Source organism: Suricata suricatta, chromosome 10 (genome assembly GCF_006229205.1).
Source record: "Suricata suricatta isolate VVHF042 chromosome 10, meerkat_22Aug2017_6uvM2_HiC, whole genome shotgun sequence".
Classification (NCBI taxonomy): Eukaryota; Metazoa; Chordata; class Mammalia; order Carnivora; family Herpestidae; genus Suricata; species Suricata suricatta.
In genome coordinates, this window is record NC_043709.1 from 21557857 (window position 1) to 21575269 (window position 17413).

Consider the following 17413-nt stretch of genomic DNA (forward strand, 5'->3'; position numbering starts at 1 on the left):
CCGCTCTTAGGGATTCGACCAGGTTTCAAGAAAAATTCAGAATGAAATATTTTAAATCCCTGTTCTGACCACACATTCAGTTTTGCATCACGTTCAGATTTACATCGTGCCTTGAAGAAAGAATGACTAGGAGAAGGGGGAGCAGCGGCATATATTTTGCTAATGCTAACGTCACCCTTGGAGGTAACGCTCACATGGTGTAGCTCTCGTCAAAGAAGCGTTGCTTGAAATTGCAGTAGGAGACAGAGCTGTCCGTTTCTCCCTTTGGTGTCAGGAAAAGGAGTATTCCTTCACCCACGGGAGGCAGCAGAACAAGCTGTTTTTAGATCCCCAAGTGCAAGACAGACACTTTAGAAGCCCAAACCACAGCTAAGCCCAAGAGAAGAGAGACCTACATTTAAATTAGTGTGTTTGGTGTGTGTTTGATTGTGCGTGTGTGTGTGTGTGTGGTTTTTAACTTGGGCTCATTTTTATCTTCCAAAAGGAGAAATTATGTGCTTCAGTTGCCATGCAACACAAACTGCTCTAACGGCTTTCTAATTTTAATTTCAGAAGTCTACAGAGCAAATGAAGAAAGTCCCCACTATTATTCTTTCAGTCTCTTATAAAGGAGTCAAATTTATTGATGCAACAAATAAGGTGAGTAGCGCACCTCTCTTTGCCTTAGACATCAGATACAGTCCTGGATTTACAATCTAAGATCCTTTGCGTCTCGTCATGCCCAGCATCTCCCATTTTATTCACTTCCTGCGCCCGCCTATCTGCCCTCTGAACACCCATGGACACACGCACACACACCCCTGTACAGGCGGGCACATTTCATCTGGGGGACTTGATCTAGGATTCCTATACATACTCTGCTTTTCCTGTGGTGCCTTCTCTAATAGACTCTGGCCACTTAGCATCTGGCACTTCCCTCTGGCTCTAGAGAACATTACAGGGCTGGGGGGCTGCGGTTCACATAGAGAACAACAGTGCAACAAAGCCCTCGCCCCTTCATCAGAGGAAGTGTTACTAGCTAAAGGACTAGGACATTCGTCCTCCCATTTCTCTGGGGATATAGATGTCCTTCCTTCTGATACGTGTAATGAACACCTGACAAGAGGAACACATTCTCTGACTTTTATATTTTATAGTTGCGTTTCTCCTCAGCTCTTGAATGGGACAGAGGGTTCAGCCTGTATTGTTTTCTGAGGAGGCACAATCAGAAAGAAGCTCAGGCCATGCCGTGACTGTTGTGACTTCATACTCACAGTGGAGATAGCTCATGGGCTCTACGGTCCAGTGTGAACAGCCGGGTCACGTTTTACTTAAGAGTTCTAGAGTTCCATTCTTGGAGAAGATGACAAAATGGCGGTGCTAGACTAGAGCCCCTGGGTGTGACCCCTGTCGCCCCTCAGGAGCAGTCAAACCTGATGGGCTCCTCCTCACAGGACCCCCAGATGTCCCTGTGTTTTATTCCGAGATCCTCCCAACTGCTAAACTCTAGAAAGAAGGGAAATGAGGTGATCCCCATTGGTGAATACCATTTCCTTTCTGGGCCCCCTACCCAGTCCCCCCACCTACACCCATCCCATTTTGTAGAAAGGGAACGGAAGTTGTGAAACAAGTGAACTAAATAGTAGTAACATAGGATTTAGCCATCAGGGAAAAGTCCCATGGGCAGTGACTCTTGGGAAACTATAATAAACCTGAGCATCTGATTCAACCAGTTTGGAGTTTTCCTGATTTGTTTTCTATAACAAAGAAGATTGCTATATCAGCAATCAGACAAGCCTAGGCTCCCCAGATCTACTTAGGAGAGCAACCTTCCAGTTTTAGAAACAGTTCTGAAACCGGAGCAGAAAGCTTATAGCCCCGCATGATTATGTAGGCTGCTGATCTCCAAACACAGAGTCAGACGCCTTCCTTATACGGAGTGATAGTTTCAAGTCTGCAGTGTATTGTTGATAGTTACTGCGATAGCTGTGTAGATTCTAATCAGAAAAATCCCAATCGATTTGCTCATTTATTAGTTGGAAGTAACTTCACTTACCAGTGCACAAACTTTCTGTCTCCTTAAATTATAGTCTGGTTTTTAAAGTCCTGGAACTTTACGGAACTCTCATTGATGATACCCCATTGCTGTCACTGTTTCTAAATCTCAAGAAAGGCTGTGGCCTGTGGGTTTTTTCCCTAACCTAGAGCAACTGTCTCTACTTCATTTGCATCTTAAAACCATGAACGGTAGTCTATTTCTGGTACAAGAGTCTGACAGTCTCTCAGATTAACAACCTAAGCAGTCGTGGATTCTGACAGCTTCTAAACAAGTGGTATTTGCCCTGAAAAGTTTCCCGAGTCTTAAGGCTGTCACTCTGTGAGGCTGGTGGGGTGACTGGATGCATCTGCGTCAGTAGCGTCTTCTCCACTCCAGTCGTCATGACCAGAGGCGAGGGAGCTCTGTCGGTTCTGTTGATTTTGCTCACAGACACGTCAGGGTTATAGAACTTGATCCCCCAAAACCTGGAGGAGAGCCTTCTGCTTCAGTTGCCAGTAACTAGATGAGTTACCCATAAATCTCTGCTCACTGATGGCTGTTGTCTGGAAGTATAAGCACTGAAGAATATGCAAAAGATAATTCTGTGTGAATTAGAACACTAAAGAAGGCCAGCATAGCTTCCAAGTGCTTATAGTGTGGTCCTCGGTGTATTTTCAGAATCTGGAGCAAAAGCAAAGTGCCTGTGTTGGTGGCGGGCAGAGCCAACCTCTCCATGACAACGTGTGCCTGGCTTTTTCAGGAAATTGGGGACATTGACTTCACATTGACACTTCTACAGTGGCCCCATCCTGGTGTCCTGCAATGCAGCTGATCTACCCCGACCCAGCAGTGGGTAGGGAGAGAGTGGGCGACTCAGGGCCACAGTCTGGTAGTTACTGTGTGAGAAGCCAAAGGTTGTATTAGAAATGTAGGAGAAAGAAATAGTGTCAGGGCTGCATTGGTGGCATTTGGCTGCAGAAAGCTGAGAACCACTACCACCAGCCAGGCCTCAAGCACTGGTTCCAGAAGGCACAGAAGAGCCGCTGTTGAAGGACAGTCTCAAGTTGTGGCGTGAAGGGCGCTGTGCTCAGACACCTGGGCTCCAGCAGCGTCCACAGCACAGCTTCGTACACCACCTTGTTCTGTTGCAAAGGCCAGTCTCTGATTAACGCTCTCAAGAGGAAAGGAACAGAGGGATAAACTCCAGAGCCCTGATTTCAGTTTGAGCCGGAGACTTTTCCCCTGGGAGGTGTTGTCTCAGCGGGCCACTTGGACTTGAAGGACTTGAGGAGACATATTAGAAGACCTCACAGCATGAGGTACTAGTGGCCAACTAAGCCTGTCATAAGGCACAACCAAAAGCCACCACTTAATTTTCACATCTGATGCTTCCATCGTGCCTTATTCCTAGACAGTCCTCTCTTGACCACTGCTTTTCTCTTACTCTGCCCTAGAGAGGTAGAGGGGGTTGTCCATCCTGCACGACACACGGGGGAGGAACGGAAGACCTCAGAGTCTCTGTTAAGTGACTGCCTCACAGTCATACGGCCAGTTGGTCATGGAAAAGGATTGACTCTCTAATACATTTTCTGTTCCTCCACAGCCACCAGTTAGTTTTCAGTGTGTGCTCCTCTTCCATTCCTATTACCACCCATCAGACTGTGATAGATGAGCCCTCCAGCAAAGCATTTCTTTCCTTTTACTCTGATAAATAAGTGATTTTGGCTGCTTCATGGGGAAGGGTCAGGTGCCTAGGTAGAAACTCGCAAGTGTATTGCCTAGAAACTTAGGAAACGAATTGAACCACTAATCCTGATTTAAGAAGGAAGAAGTAGAAAACAGTCTTGAATTAAAAATGGAATTTGGAGAGGCACTTGGGTGACTCATTTGGGCATCTGACTTTGGCTCAGGTCATGACCTCGTGGTCCATGAATTCAAGCCCTACATCGGGCTCTGTACTGACAGCTCAGAGCCTGGAGCCTGCTTTGGATTCTGTGTCTCCTTCTCTTTGCACTTCCCCTGCTCTCTCTCTGTTCTGTGTATCTCTCTCTCAAAAATAAAAATAAACATTTAAAAAAATTTTTTAAATAGAACTTGGAATAGATCTGGTCCTTAAATGTAGATCAAGCACATCAACTTTCTGTAGATTCATAGCCCAGAGATAATTCTAGCATAGCATTTGACCTAGAGGCCTCTGACTGGTTACAGACCTGTCTTCAGACCAGCAGCATTTTGCAAGAGGTGACATGGTCCCCACATCCAACGCTTGGCTGAGAGTGGGTTGCATTTTGCCTTCCCACTCTGACCCCCTCCTCAATCTTCCCATCCAGCTAAATTCGGAACAGTGCAGTGCTGGAGTTTGTTTTTTGTTTGTTTGCTTTTTGAATGCCAACTTCAAACAGGGCTTATGCTATTTTTTAAGCACAAAATTCAGAACATTTGCCTAAACAAGTGCTCTTTTTTTATATAGCACATACTTCTCCTTGTAAAAAGCTCAGAGTCAGATTCAGAGCCCATTAAGCATGCGTGCAGTTCTCATCTGCATCTGCTTCTGGACAGGTCCCCTCCAGGCAGCCCTCGGCTGGGGCTGCTCCTTCTATGTCCGACCCCTTCTCTGCAGGGCACTGTGTTCTCTCGGCAAAGGTCTGGCCTGAGGAAGAAACTCAGGAGAAAGGCCCTTTCTGTCAGAGCCTTGAGTGAGGGGGGCAGGGGGTGGGTAAGGGGGGGAGGGTGTAGGTGGGGACCAAGCTGACTTCTCAGCTGCATCATTTCAGCATCGTACCCTTCTTAGAACCTCTCTGTTAATTGGCTGGACCAGACAATTCTACTCTACACCCACCATCCAGGCACCTGTTTAGCTGTTTCTCAACACAATAAAAGGCAACAGACAAGAAAAACAATTTCTCCCTGTTGCAAGGGACTGGGCTGCCAAACTTTCTATCCCACAGAAGGGGCAGGGTAAGCCCCTCTTCACTCCTTTTGAGTCTTTTAAAAGCTCTAGTCTCCTTAGGACATGCTTAGATATGGAGGCTGAGCAACATAAGAGGAGTCCATTGTAAACTGAGGTACATCACCTGTACCTTATGTTGATGTCTACTTTTAATTTATGGAGGAGCCACCAGCTGATCTGTAATGGGAGGTGGAAAGAACGTCCCTCCTAGACATCTTCTCCCAGAGGGAAGCCAGCCCTCCAGTCTCCATGCTGTCTCCAGCTGGTGTGTCCTTGGGCTCAGATGCACTTACTCCTGGAGAACCGGCTTCATCATTCTGCAAAGGGAGACAGTGCAGCGGGGCAGCAGTGTTTCAGCAGTGAGACCTCGAGCCTCACCACGCTCTGAGCCCACGAAAGATCGGGAAGTTCAACAATACCTCCCTACCCAGGTCATCAATATGAACTCAACTGACAGCATATTTTTAAAGTGTCAGTTTAAACAGTAATTAAACATCAATTACTCTTTTTTTTAATGTTTTTTATTTATTTTTGAGAAACAGCACAAGCAGAGGAGGGGCAGAGAGAGAGGGAGACACAGAATCTGAAGCAGGCTCCAGGCTCTGAGCTGTCAGCACAGAGCCCGACATGGGGCTTGAACCCACGAACCATGAGATCATGACCTGAGCTGAAGCCAGATGCCTAACCAACTGAGCCACCCAGGCGCCCCAAGACTATGTAGATTCCTAAATTCATTTTAAGACTCACTAGTTCCTAGTTTTCTACTTGAAATGCTAACTGAATGCCAGACGAAGATCATGACCTTCTATTTTGAAACCGTATCTTGCAATAGAATATTATTTGTTTATGGGATTCCAATTTCAAATTGAGTTATTTTTGACAGCGCACTGTGTGTAGTGTCAACGTACAGGGCCACAGTGAAGAATGTCTTAATTTAATTTTCTTTTATGTGTTAATTCTGTAATTGCTTCCCAGCCACACAGCTCAGTAGAGTGAGGGACATGAAGTACTTGCTGGGGGTGCTGGCAGGGAAGGACATTTTGTAAGCATTTTTAGGCATTGATGGGTATATACGGAACATCTTATTGCCAACAGGTTATTTAAGACTGTGCAATTAAAAAGTAATTAGCGTAACTAAAGTATTGAGGGTTTTAGAACTATGATAAGTGGAAAAAACATAAATGGGATATTATAAGAAAAAATGATTGCACGATTATGTGATTTTTTTTTCTCTTCAAATACATCTGTGAATCAAAAGAAATTTCTAGCAGGGTTTTTAGCCAAGATGATGCTCCTTGGTTATTTTGTGCTTCAGGATAATGATACTTAAACCTTTCTTCACTTACGTCCCACCAGTTATTCTTAGAGGCACGTTGGAATGAGGGGGCTGGCAGGGAGATGCCATGAAGAAATGCTAGAGAGAAAAAAAAAATGAAATTATGCTAAACCAGTGAGGGAGAGGGTGGCCCTGAGGAGCCCTAGAGAGTGTGAAGAGCCTGAACTCTGCAGCCAGACAACCTTGCATTTTAGCCCTAACACTCCCGCCTGTCCTGGATAAGGCGCTCACACTGGGCACCAGCCTTCCCACCTGTAAGATAATAAGAGCCACAGCGCCCACTCATTATTCCGCACAGCGGGCGTCGTGAGTAAGGTATTGTCATCCACGGGGCCCTGCATCAAGCAGAGGGTCCAATACCTGAGTAATGCCCAGTAGTTGTTTCCCTCAGAGTACCTCTACCCCTTAGCCTCCACAGAATCTTCAGGAGGGAGCACCTTGAACTGTTGGGGGAACATACATTGGTGCAGCCACTGAGGAAAACAGTGTGGAGGTTCCTCAAAAAATTAAAAATAGAAATACCATATGATCCAGTAGTTCCACTAAGTATTTACCCAAAGAAAATGAGAAACGTCTTCAAAAAGATATATGTACCCCTGTTTATTGCAACATCATTTACAATAGCCAAGATATAGAAGCAAACTAAGTGTCCATTAATAGAGGATTGGAGAAGGAAGATTTTGTGCATGCGCGTGTGTGTGTATACACACATGTACATGTATATACATAATGGAATATTACACAACCATATAAAGGATGAGATCTTGCCATTTGCAACAACATGGATGGACCTAGAGGGTATTATGCTTAAGTGAAATAAGTCAGACAAAAAAAAGACAAATAGCATCGGATTTCACTCATGTGGAATCTGAAAAATAAATGAGTAAACAAAAGGCAGAATTAGACCTATAAATAAAGAAAACAGAGTTATCAGAGGGAAGGGGGGGAATGGGCAACATGGGTAAAGGGGGATGGGAAGTTCAGGCTTCCAGTTACGGAATGAGTAAGTCATGGGGATAAGAGGCACAGTATGAGGAGTATAGTCAATTATTACATAAGGGCTAATGTTTAGCCTTCATAACAAATAGGACTGTAAGTGTAATACCATAAGTATGTCAGTACAAGACCAATTCTGAGTAAGCAATTCAGAATTGTTTATCAGTGTTACCTTGTATGGGGACAGATGGTAGCTGTACTTGTGAGCATAGCATAATGTACAGAGAAGTTGAATCACTACATTGTGCATCTGAAACTAATGTAACAGTGTCAACTTAACTCGCATTTTAAAAAAATTAATGTTTATTTTGAGGGAGAGTGAGAGCATGAGTGGGGAGGAGGGGCACAGAGAGAGAGAGAGTCCCAAGCAAGGGCTCAGTCTCACAACCTTAAGATCATGACCTGAACCGAAATCAAGAATCAGATGCTAACCAACTAAGCTACCCAGATACGCCTCCCCCCCCCCCCAAATTTTTTTTGAAAGACCTTGACCCTTCCACCTGCCCGCTTCCTTCTACACCAGGCTTTGCTCCCGGGCAGTAGGGGCAGGGCACAAGACAGTGAGTGGCAAGATGGGAAGCGTTTCTTCCAGCATGCAGGTGGCAGGTGAGCCTCCCCAGAGTCAGCAGAAGGCAGCACTGCCTGTCTACAGGTGTATATGAGGAATCAAAACACGGAAGTGCTTCATAACTACTATTTCTTTAAAGTGTCTGCCACCCAGACTGCTGCTGCTCCAGCACCTGGTGAGAACCACTGCCCCAGGAGATGACTCTATTGGGTTGTTTTTAATTAAATGAAAACATTCCTTCCAGACCTGGTATTCATTTACCCTCAGATAGCGTGTTGGATCACTCTGAATGTTGCTGGTCTAGAACATTCTAGAAAGGGGGAGGCAACTGATTTCCAAGTCATTTGCCTTGGTTCTAAAATGTACTAGTTTGCAAAGGAAAATAATGGTCACTTATGTCATTTCTTTCAGAACATAATTGCCGAGCATGAAATTCGTAATATCTCCTGTGCTGCCCAGGACCCAGAAGACCTCTCAACATTTGCTTATATCACGAAAGATTTGAAGTCCAATCACCACTACTGTCACGTGTTTACTGCCTTTGATGTGGTGAGTAACTACCATCTTTGGACAGATTAAATATTTCCTCAAGTATACCTGCATTTTATTGAAAGTTCAACTTACAGTTAAGATACTTGGCATGTTTAGCAAAGGCTCAGGTATGCCTCATGTAAGGTATTTTGCAGACTAAGTTTTCCTGAGCTTTTTCTATATTTTCACTCACCCATTTAGAATTCTACTTCTCCTTGGTATCTGAACTGCTATTCTCAACTACTAACTTTATTTTTCAGATTTGACAAATCCCTTTCTTTCTTTGGTTCTCTGGTTCTGAAACAGAGTAATGTCTGTTGGTTTCTCTGGTGGCCATTTCTAAATAGTAGGGCATAATAGTCCAGGTTTGTTGGGAAGAAAAAGTAGTATTGAAAAGTAGTCAGTTTGTACCCCTACAAATAATAATTAGGAACACCAAGGTTTGGTTCATTTGCTTATTCAGAATTAGTCTGGTAATGACATTCTTATGATATCACACCACTTACAGTCCTATTTGTCATTAGACTAAACATTAGACCTTATATTACAAATTTGAAAAAGCAATCCTAGAAAACAAGTGTTCCATTAAGATAGGTAGATACCGTTGGTATGGTACCAGTTCTTGAGGATATCTCTAATACAGTACATTGGGCATTCTGCATTTGAAGTAGCTAGAAGAGATATGGCTGCAATCATGAAATAATTTGTAATCAGAAATATTCTAAAACGTCACTTTAACTTGACAGTTCTGCCCTGTTCAGTGTGTTTGAAATGCACATATATAAAGAAGTACAGAGGAACTGCAGAGGTCAGCCCAGAGTTCTGTGTCATGGGTGAAACTTCTTGGAACAATCTTTTTCATCTCTGGCTAACACCCAGGGACCAACGACCACCATAATCCAAAATACACACCATTCTAAGGTACATCAGGCTCGTGTTCAGAGCATTTGCTCAGAACGAGTGGTACACCTCTCAGTTTTTGAAGATTGAAAACCGGAAAGAATGTTCATGTGATATTGAAAACTTGCCTCTATTTTGGAAGGTATGTGGAAAATAATATAGAAGTGGGATGTGATAATAGTAAGGACTAGAAAGCAAAGCCCTCGAGGGCTGCTTTTGAATATCTCTGGTTCTGTGTGTTTACATGAGACCAATGGCATTGATTAAAGTCATTTCAGCATTAGGTTTCTGGTACCTTAAACATAATTGGCATTCTTGTGAACTGCAGTTGTTTCTGTAAAGAGCAAAATTCCATTCTATCCACACACATTTTGGTTTGCAAGAAACACCTTGCACTACGAGAGCTGGATTAGTGTCATAGAAAGAAGAGGCAGGTCAGAGTTCACACCCCAGCTCTCCTTCCTGCACCGTGGGGTTAGACAAGTCACAGGACTTTTCTGAGCCTCAGTTTCCTTTGTCTGTAAACCAGGTACAGGGATGTGCACCTCCCGCATTTTCATGAGGAGGGAAATGAAGGAACATAAGGAGAGCGCCTCCTAAATAACAGGTGTTCAAGCTCCCTCCCCATCTCTTCCCTCTCCTTGCCTGTTCACATCACAACTGACAGCCTGGCCTTCTTTCTTCTAAAAGACATAAAATAGATTTGCCAGAAATGTATTTATGATCTAGTTTTCCCACTGCTCTTGTAAAAGAACTGAAAAAAATAGAAGCAATAAATAAATAAAATAGAAACAAGATAAAGAAAATATTGACTCTGCAGGCCTTATAATGGTATATTGCCTTCACACAATGTTTTCACTAAATGTCAACATTAATATTGTCATACCTTCAGGATCAGCTCCAGCCTCTCGTTGAGTACTGCAGCATTTATTTCTAGGTCAGTTTTTAAAGTAACATATAATCGGCCTTTATGATCATATCCCAAACATTGTCCTGTATTCAAACTAAAAATGATACCTATGGGCCATCTGCCCCCTTGAGTTTTTAGCAATGCATGTGTGTGATGCCAGAATTCTGAGGTGAAATGTAGGGGGAAAATAGTCAACTGTTTAGTTTCAGGATCAACATGATGGCCCTGATGCATTTGGAAAGCATGCAGAGAATTGCTTCATCTTTTAGCTTTTCACCCAGAGGTTTGATTTACTCTAGATTTTCACAGGCTTAGGATGCTGGCTGGTATCAGCTCCAGAGGATTTTCATCATCTACCACAAACCCACCATTTTAATCCCCTGTAGGTGAACCCAGTTTGTCTAACTTCAAAAATAGTAACAAAGGCCACCAGCCTTGGCCAGGGCCTTTGAGCAATTTTGAGACACAACAAGCTTTGCTTGCACTAAAAAAAATAAAAAAATAAAAAAGAGCCTCTTTGAGCATGGATTTTGTATCTTTATATAGGGCAGTTCAATATTCAGTCTAGTCTTGAAGCCTTAACATTTTTTTAATAGGAGTCATTCCCCTGGGCTGCTCAAATTGAAAAAAAATGCTATAAGTATACTTTTTATCTTTTAGCTGATATATATGAATACATACACATTTTTATTGCAAAGTTATTGCTTCTTTGACCTCGCAAAGCTTTTACAGGTCAAAGAAATGTTTTTATGAGTATCTGCCATCATCAAGAAATTTCAGTGATGTCTTAAAACACTTCCAATTTATGGAGAGTCAGATTTGAAATTGAGAGCATTTTCCCATAGAAATCCTGTGGTCTGGGAAGGGAGGCCCAAGTGCCCCTACAAATCCACCATGTGCGTTTAACATAGTTTGCTTACCAAGGGACGTTGCCAAGCCTTTCATGAGCTCAGATGCCAGGAGGGTGTGGAATGTGCCACATCTCCCAATTCCCCTGGCCGTGGAGCCGTTTTTGGAGAGCACCTTGCAGGGGTGGTGTTCTACAGATCACACTTTAGGAAATGTTATACTTTAGGATCTCTAAGCCTATTTCCATTACTTAGAATCTATGCTGTTACTCAGCTTGGGATTGTTTCAGTTTTAGATGACAGGTAGATTGATGCAAATAAAAAGACTAGAGCAAAAGCAGAATTAGGCAGGTTCCCATGAAAAAAGACAGTATGTACCTATTAGCAAGCACCCAACCTCCTTGCGTTCTAGACTCACTGTCATGGCGTGGATTTCTTTTCCCATCTCCAACTTGCAAGGCCCAGAACACGTCTCATCCACCATGGGACAGAAGGCTTCCCAAACATCCAGGCAGTGAGAACTTAGGGGAGGAGGCAGCAGCGGGGCTGGATAGAAAAGGAGGATGTATCGTGAGACCGGCTGCAGGGGTTAAAACCATGGATCCTTACCTCAAGTGGCTGAAGGGGGTACTGCCCAGCAAGGATGGCAAGGGAGGAGTGAGTGTCCCGTGGCCGCCAGATCCCGAAGCTGCAGTGATCGTCCTTAGAAAGACGCTATAGGTAAGAGAAAGATACAACCAAGGTCACTTGGAAACTGGCATCCTCTGTATACTGTTCACTCACTCTAGATTTCTAAGTAATGAGATAGGTAGATCGGAAACACTTCCATGCATTCTCTGTAGGACTATCAGATTTATTGTAAAAATCTAGAAAGGACCTCATTCAATAGTTTTTAAATATGAAAGGCTTTTTTTTTTATTTATTTTGGAGAGACAGAGACAGTGCGAGCAGGGGAGGGTCAGAGAGAGAGAGAGAGATACAGAATCTGAAGCAGGCTCCAGGCTCCGAGCTAGCTGTCAGCACAGAGCCTGACGCAGGGCTTGAACCCACGAACCGCGAGATCATGACCTGAGCTGAAGCCAGATGCTTAACCGACTGAACCACCCAGGTGCCCCTGAAAGGCTTTTTTAAATAGCATTAAAAGCCATGACTGTTGTTAGACCCTTGCTAATTCTCATTTCTCTATAAAGAATATATATGTGGTCTTTGATATTTTTAACCACGCTCATGTTTCTCTTATATGCAACTCCCAAATTCTGTAGTCTTGAGCATGCAGCACGTGGTCTGGTACAGACTGGCTCAGGAATGTGCCGGCAAGGTTGGAGTCATGACGCTGGTGGGTGGCGAATGTGGGAGACAAAGCTCCCTCTTTCCTGTGCTTTCTTGGCTGAATGTGGGCCAGGAGAGGAACTAGAGAAGCAGATATGACAAGATGCAGGCAGACATGTTTGGCGGACTGTGTGATAGCATCTGATAGTACTGTGCCACCAGTGTGTCCCAGCAACCAAAGCACAGACAGAAAAGGACGGTCCAGTCAAGCCCATTGTCCTAACCAGTCAAACCTGTGCCAGCTTCTGACTTTGGCTCTGCTATAAGTTTCTTTCTTGGTTTTCCTATCTTTTAATGAAATTAAAAGTCCTGAGCCCACTTTTTTTCCAGTTTTATTGAGATACGGTTGGCATAGAACCTTGTATTTGATTTACGTGTACAACATAAGGATTTATGTGTATTGTAAAATCACAGTAGCTTTAGCTAACATTCATCCACCTCATCCCCCTGTGATGAGCACTTTAAGATGTACTGTCTTAGCAGCTTTCAAATATACAGCATAGTGTAGTTAACTGTAGTCACTGTGCTAGACTTGACTTTCCCCAGAACTTGTAACCAAAAGTTTGTACCTTTTGACCCCCTTCACCTGTACTGCCTGTTTGTAAACCGTGAGCATAACAGGTAGTTCAGAGTTCCTGGAGAGAAGTATTTAGGACTTCTGTTGCAGAGGTTATCCGACAAAGTGGGAACTTGGTGCAAAAAACTGGTGGTGGTGGTGATGATATTAGTTGACCTCGGACAACTAAATTAATATTGTATGTGGAACCAGCTCATAGCTTTCAATGTGTGTTTTGTTTTCTCCACCTGAAAATGGCCCTCAAGCTCTGATTATGAGACTATGAAATATGAAAGTACACGGCAACAGAAAGCAATGTTAAAGTGCACAGAGCCCTTTAGATGGAACTCCAACACTTCTCCTGCCTTACAGTGAAAGTCAGCCATCACCTGGCCGGGAAGCCGGGGAGACTCCTCGGCAGGTCAGTGTCAGGAGGGGCTCTGCTCTCGAGAGCAGTGAGTGGCTCTATTTCAGTATAAAAAGGCATTGTTCCCAGCCTAGGGGTCCCTACACACCACCAGCTGTCGCCTCACCAAAAGGGAAAAAATTAACACTGGCAGCGTGCATTTATCTGTATCTTTTCTCCATTGGCATAAATCATTGAGAATTAACCAAGTCACAAAGTCAAAGGTGGGTGGATATTCAAAGAATGATAATCACTTTTTTCCTCCTCATCCCTATTTTCTGTGGGGGAGGAAGGGATGGATGTTATTAGTGCCTAAAATCAACCCCATTTTTTGTAAAGTTAGATCTAGGAAAGGCATTCTGCATTTTTTCCCCACAGATCAGCTAGCAGCTTTCATACCTCTGTCCGTAGAGCCTTTTCCCAAAGAACTAAAACTCATGTCATGTTTAGAAGTGTAGCCTTTAGAATCAGGTCAGCACTTCTGAGATTTATAGTCTGGCCAAGAACTAATCCTGTTTCTTCATCTGTAAAACAGAGGTAACAATAGTACCCACCACTTCTGGCTATTGTAAGAATTAAATGAGATGATATGTGTCCATTTCCAGCATGGGATCCTCAGCCATCTCAGCTGCTGAGGACAGGAGAGGGATAGTAGCAGTTGTATTTTTTCTTATTGTCATAACCATAGGAAAAAAACAGTTTTTCATTTACAGCATATGTTTGCTGCAGCAGCATTCCACATTTGAGGAACAAAGTCAAAATCCATTTAAATATATTTATTGAGTGCCTACTATGAGTCAGGTACAGGTCCCTGCTTTCTAGAAGCTCATAGTTTAGTAGGAGAAGTAGGGACATAAGAAATAATTGCCATAAAACCATACCCGTGCTGTCCTGGAGTTGTGCCGGCACCAAGCAGGGCTGGGGCTCTCAGAGGAGGCGTGCCCGGGCTGGAAGCCGAATGCTTAGTTTGTGTGAACATGTGATAGGCTTGGAGGCGTGACAACCCATTAATTCACTTGGGAATGGAGAGCTCAGAGTATTCCACATGCACCTGCAGTAAGCAAGAAGAAGCCATTTATATTTACTGTTTTTATTAAGCCAAGGAAAATGGACTTGTCCATTTGAGAAAGATTCTCAAGGAGAAGGGTTAAAATAAAAGGGTTTTAGACCTGGGAAGTGCCCCCTTTTCAAAGGCATCATGGGTCAGTGAAGGTTCACTGTTGCTTCCACTAGGAGCTTTTACTTTTGAAAAGTGGGGAGAGGTTGAAATTGGGCAAATCTCTCTTCTGCACACCCTTTCTCCAAGTCCCTGCAGAGGCCTACTGTCCAGCCAACTTAGGCTGTGGTCCATGTGGACAAGTGACCACAGGGCACAGGTGCATGGTCTCCATGGAGAACCTGGAATGTTACAAGAAAGCAAGTCATGGCTTAAGGGAGGAGGGCCCAACCTCCTGGCTAATTACGCCTCTGCTAAGCCAGTGCCCACTCATGTACTCAGGGTGAGGCATGAAGTTAAACCTTAACAGGTTATGGTGGAATAATGCCGCCACCTTTAAAAAATCTGCTTTTTGAAGAAAATTTGGTAGCAGGCAAGAATGTTGCATGAGAAAGCAACTTATGAAACCAGATATCAAGTATGATTTTTTTAAATTCACATATGTAAGTATCCATATAGCATATCAAAGTATTTGCAGATATATGAATGTAAAAAGAAACCAAAATGCAGTATTGGCTATATTCCAGCAGCAGGATTTTACAGGTGATTTTCTATTTTCTTCTTTATATATTTTCAAAATTGTCTACATGTACCTATGTTGTAATTTGGGGAAAATATTAACTTCATGATTCTTTTAGTGAGCTGAACTTAGCCCTAAAGAGATTATCTGTATATTGGTCAGTCCACATGTCTGCCCTGGACCAGGCAGAGACTGTAGCAGGATGCCTAATGTTTACTTCTAAATACTAAAGACCTGTGATTGGGCAGTATTTATTTTTACAGATATAATCTATTGAGATTAATTTCTGGCTTGTACTTGAGAGAACTAACTATAGGTAGAGTTAAGGAGATGTCAATGAATTCTGTGAATATGCCCAGAATATTCTCAGAGTTATTTTTGCTTCAAGACGTGGGTGAAGCAACTTGTAGATGAAGCTTACCCTAGGTCTTAAAAAACAAGAAGTACAAGCAAAATACAGCCAAAAGAGAAATGCGGCTTCCTTCTGGAGACCCTAGTGAGGACCCAGATTGAAAACCACTCTCCTCCAACTTCAGGGCCCCAGTGGCATTGTCTGCATTTGTTTGGCATTTGTTCATCCAGTTCTACCTGCAAGAGAGAAGAGAGAAGGCAAGAATTGGCTCTGGCCATCCACATTCACCCTTATCTAACCCCTAAGGTGCATGTCCTCTGATCTTAGGGAGCTACCAGGCAGCTAATGTACCCTAAGCCCTACAGACACAAAGTCAAATGAGAGAAAATAGTAGTAAATACCATGAAGTAAACAGAGCTGTGTAAAGATGCTGCAGGGCTACCTGAGGAGGGGCACCTTGCTTAGCCAGAGGGTCAGGAAAGGGGATTAAGAGAAGGCTCCTGAAAGAGATAATGCCCCTGGTGAGTCTTCAAGGATGAGCAATGACTCACCAGCCAAAGGTAAGAGATGGGGAAAGAGTGTTCTGCTAAAAGCAAGAGCCATTTTATAATAGACAAATACTAGACCATTTGGAAAAGTTTTGGGGGTGACTGTTGCAATGAGGACATCCTCTGAGAGGATGGCCAGCCCCTTGGTTAGTGCCTCTCTAAGCACTGGCTGGTGGACTGTCGAGGCCTGCAGTCCGGCCTTTGTGTAATACGCTACCATTTAACATGGTCAACTGTATGTACATCTCTAAACTGAATCCATAGTAAGAGGCACCAGCTTCTGATTGGAATCCTACATCTCCCAGGGTGGAAAGGAACCTAAAGGTCACCTGGACCAGACCCCATTCTCAGTGTGGTCCCCTCAGCGGCAGTGATGGGTGCCATAGGTAGGTAGCCCATGGTAGCTTTAGCCCATGCAGGCTATGTAGGCATGGTCTTTGTTCACCAAGCCTCTGAGGCTCCTCGTAATGCCTGTGGCTCCTCCGCCCTGTCTAGGGTTTCTATGCACAGAGATAGCCCTTTCTTTAGATGTCTGTGTTGGCATCCTCTTCAGATGTGGGTAACCCTTGCTGACCGCAGGAAGTACCTCTGCTGACCCCTAGGGGCCAATAAATAACCAGGCGTGGGCCGGTAGTTTTCTGAGGCTGTGGAACTCATTTGTTTATTCCTTGAATTCTAGTTACTGAAATGTGGTGGTTTTGTTTTGTTTTTTGTTTTTTTAATGCTAGTGGAAAGGGCCAGAAGATAGTTCAGGATGATCTACTTGTGAACAGTAGCTTACCAGCCTGGGCCAACAGGGCCATCGGTCCCTGTGGTGTCCCACCCTCCTCAGCTCACTCACTTATTGAGGCGTCACTTTCATCAGGGGATGAGAAGGCCAGTTTTGATGGAGCTTGTCAGCCATTTTGGCAGTGATGGATTAAACAAAGTGAGCTCTCGAATGTTTGCATAAACAAGTGGACACCATTTATACCATGTCTTCTTCCATCAAGGAAGATGGGCATGACAGATCTAAAAATATAGGTACACACAGATCTGAATTAGGGAAAATACAGACTAAAAGGAGGATCAACACCAAGGGGGAAGATTTAACATCACTATGCAGACCACAGAATTGTAGGTAGTTATTAGAGTCAAGCCATAAATTTGGCTCTGAGCTTCCTGGAGGTCAAGGCAAATAGGGAAATACATGTCTCATGTATTGTGGAGTATAACACATCCTCTCAAAAAACAAAAATTCAGTGAAGCTGAAGTCTGAAAGAACTTTCTGTCCTGAGCCTCTCCATGACAGAATATTGAGTGATAGTATTTAGTAACATTCATCCAGCGAATCCCCAAAACACAGGGTTCCCTCAGTGAAAGCAGAACACCAGGAGACTCATGAAAAGCAACAAGGAAAGAACCTGAGTGGCACAAAATACTGGCTCATC

At 43.7% G+C, this 17413-nt stretch overlaps 1 protein-coding gene across 4 annotated transcripts in view; it reads left to right on the forward strand.

The window, feature by feature from the left end:
- Nucleotides 1–17413, forward strand: part of ANKS1B (ankyrin repeat and sterile alpha motif domain containing 1B) — a 1093013-nt gene that overhangs the window by 1056178 nt on the left and 19422 nt on the right. For all 4 annotated transcript variants that reach the window (XM_029953701.1, XM_029953700.1, XM_029953698.1 and 1 more), the window contains 2 exons: nt 553–639; nt 8279–8416. In XM_029953701.1, the coding sequence (XP_029809561.1) occupies nt 553–639; nt 8279–8416 (225 nt within the window). The remainder of the gene's footprint in view (nt 1–552; nt 640–8278; nt 8417–17413) is intronic.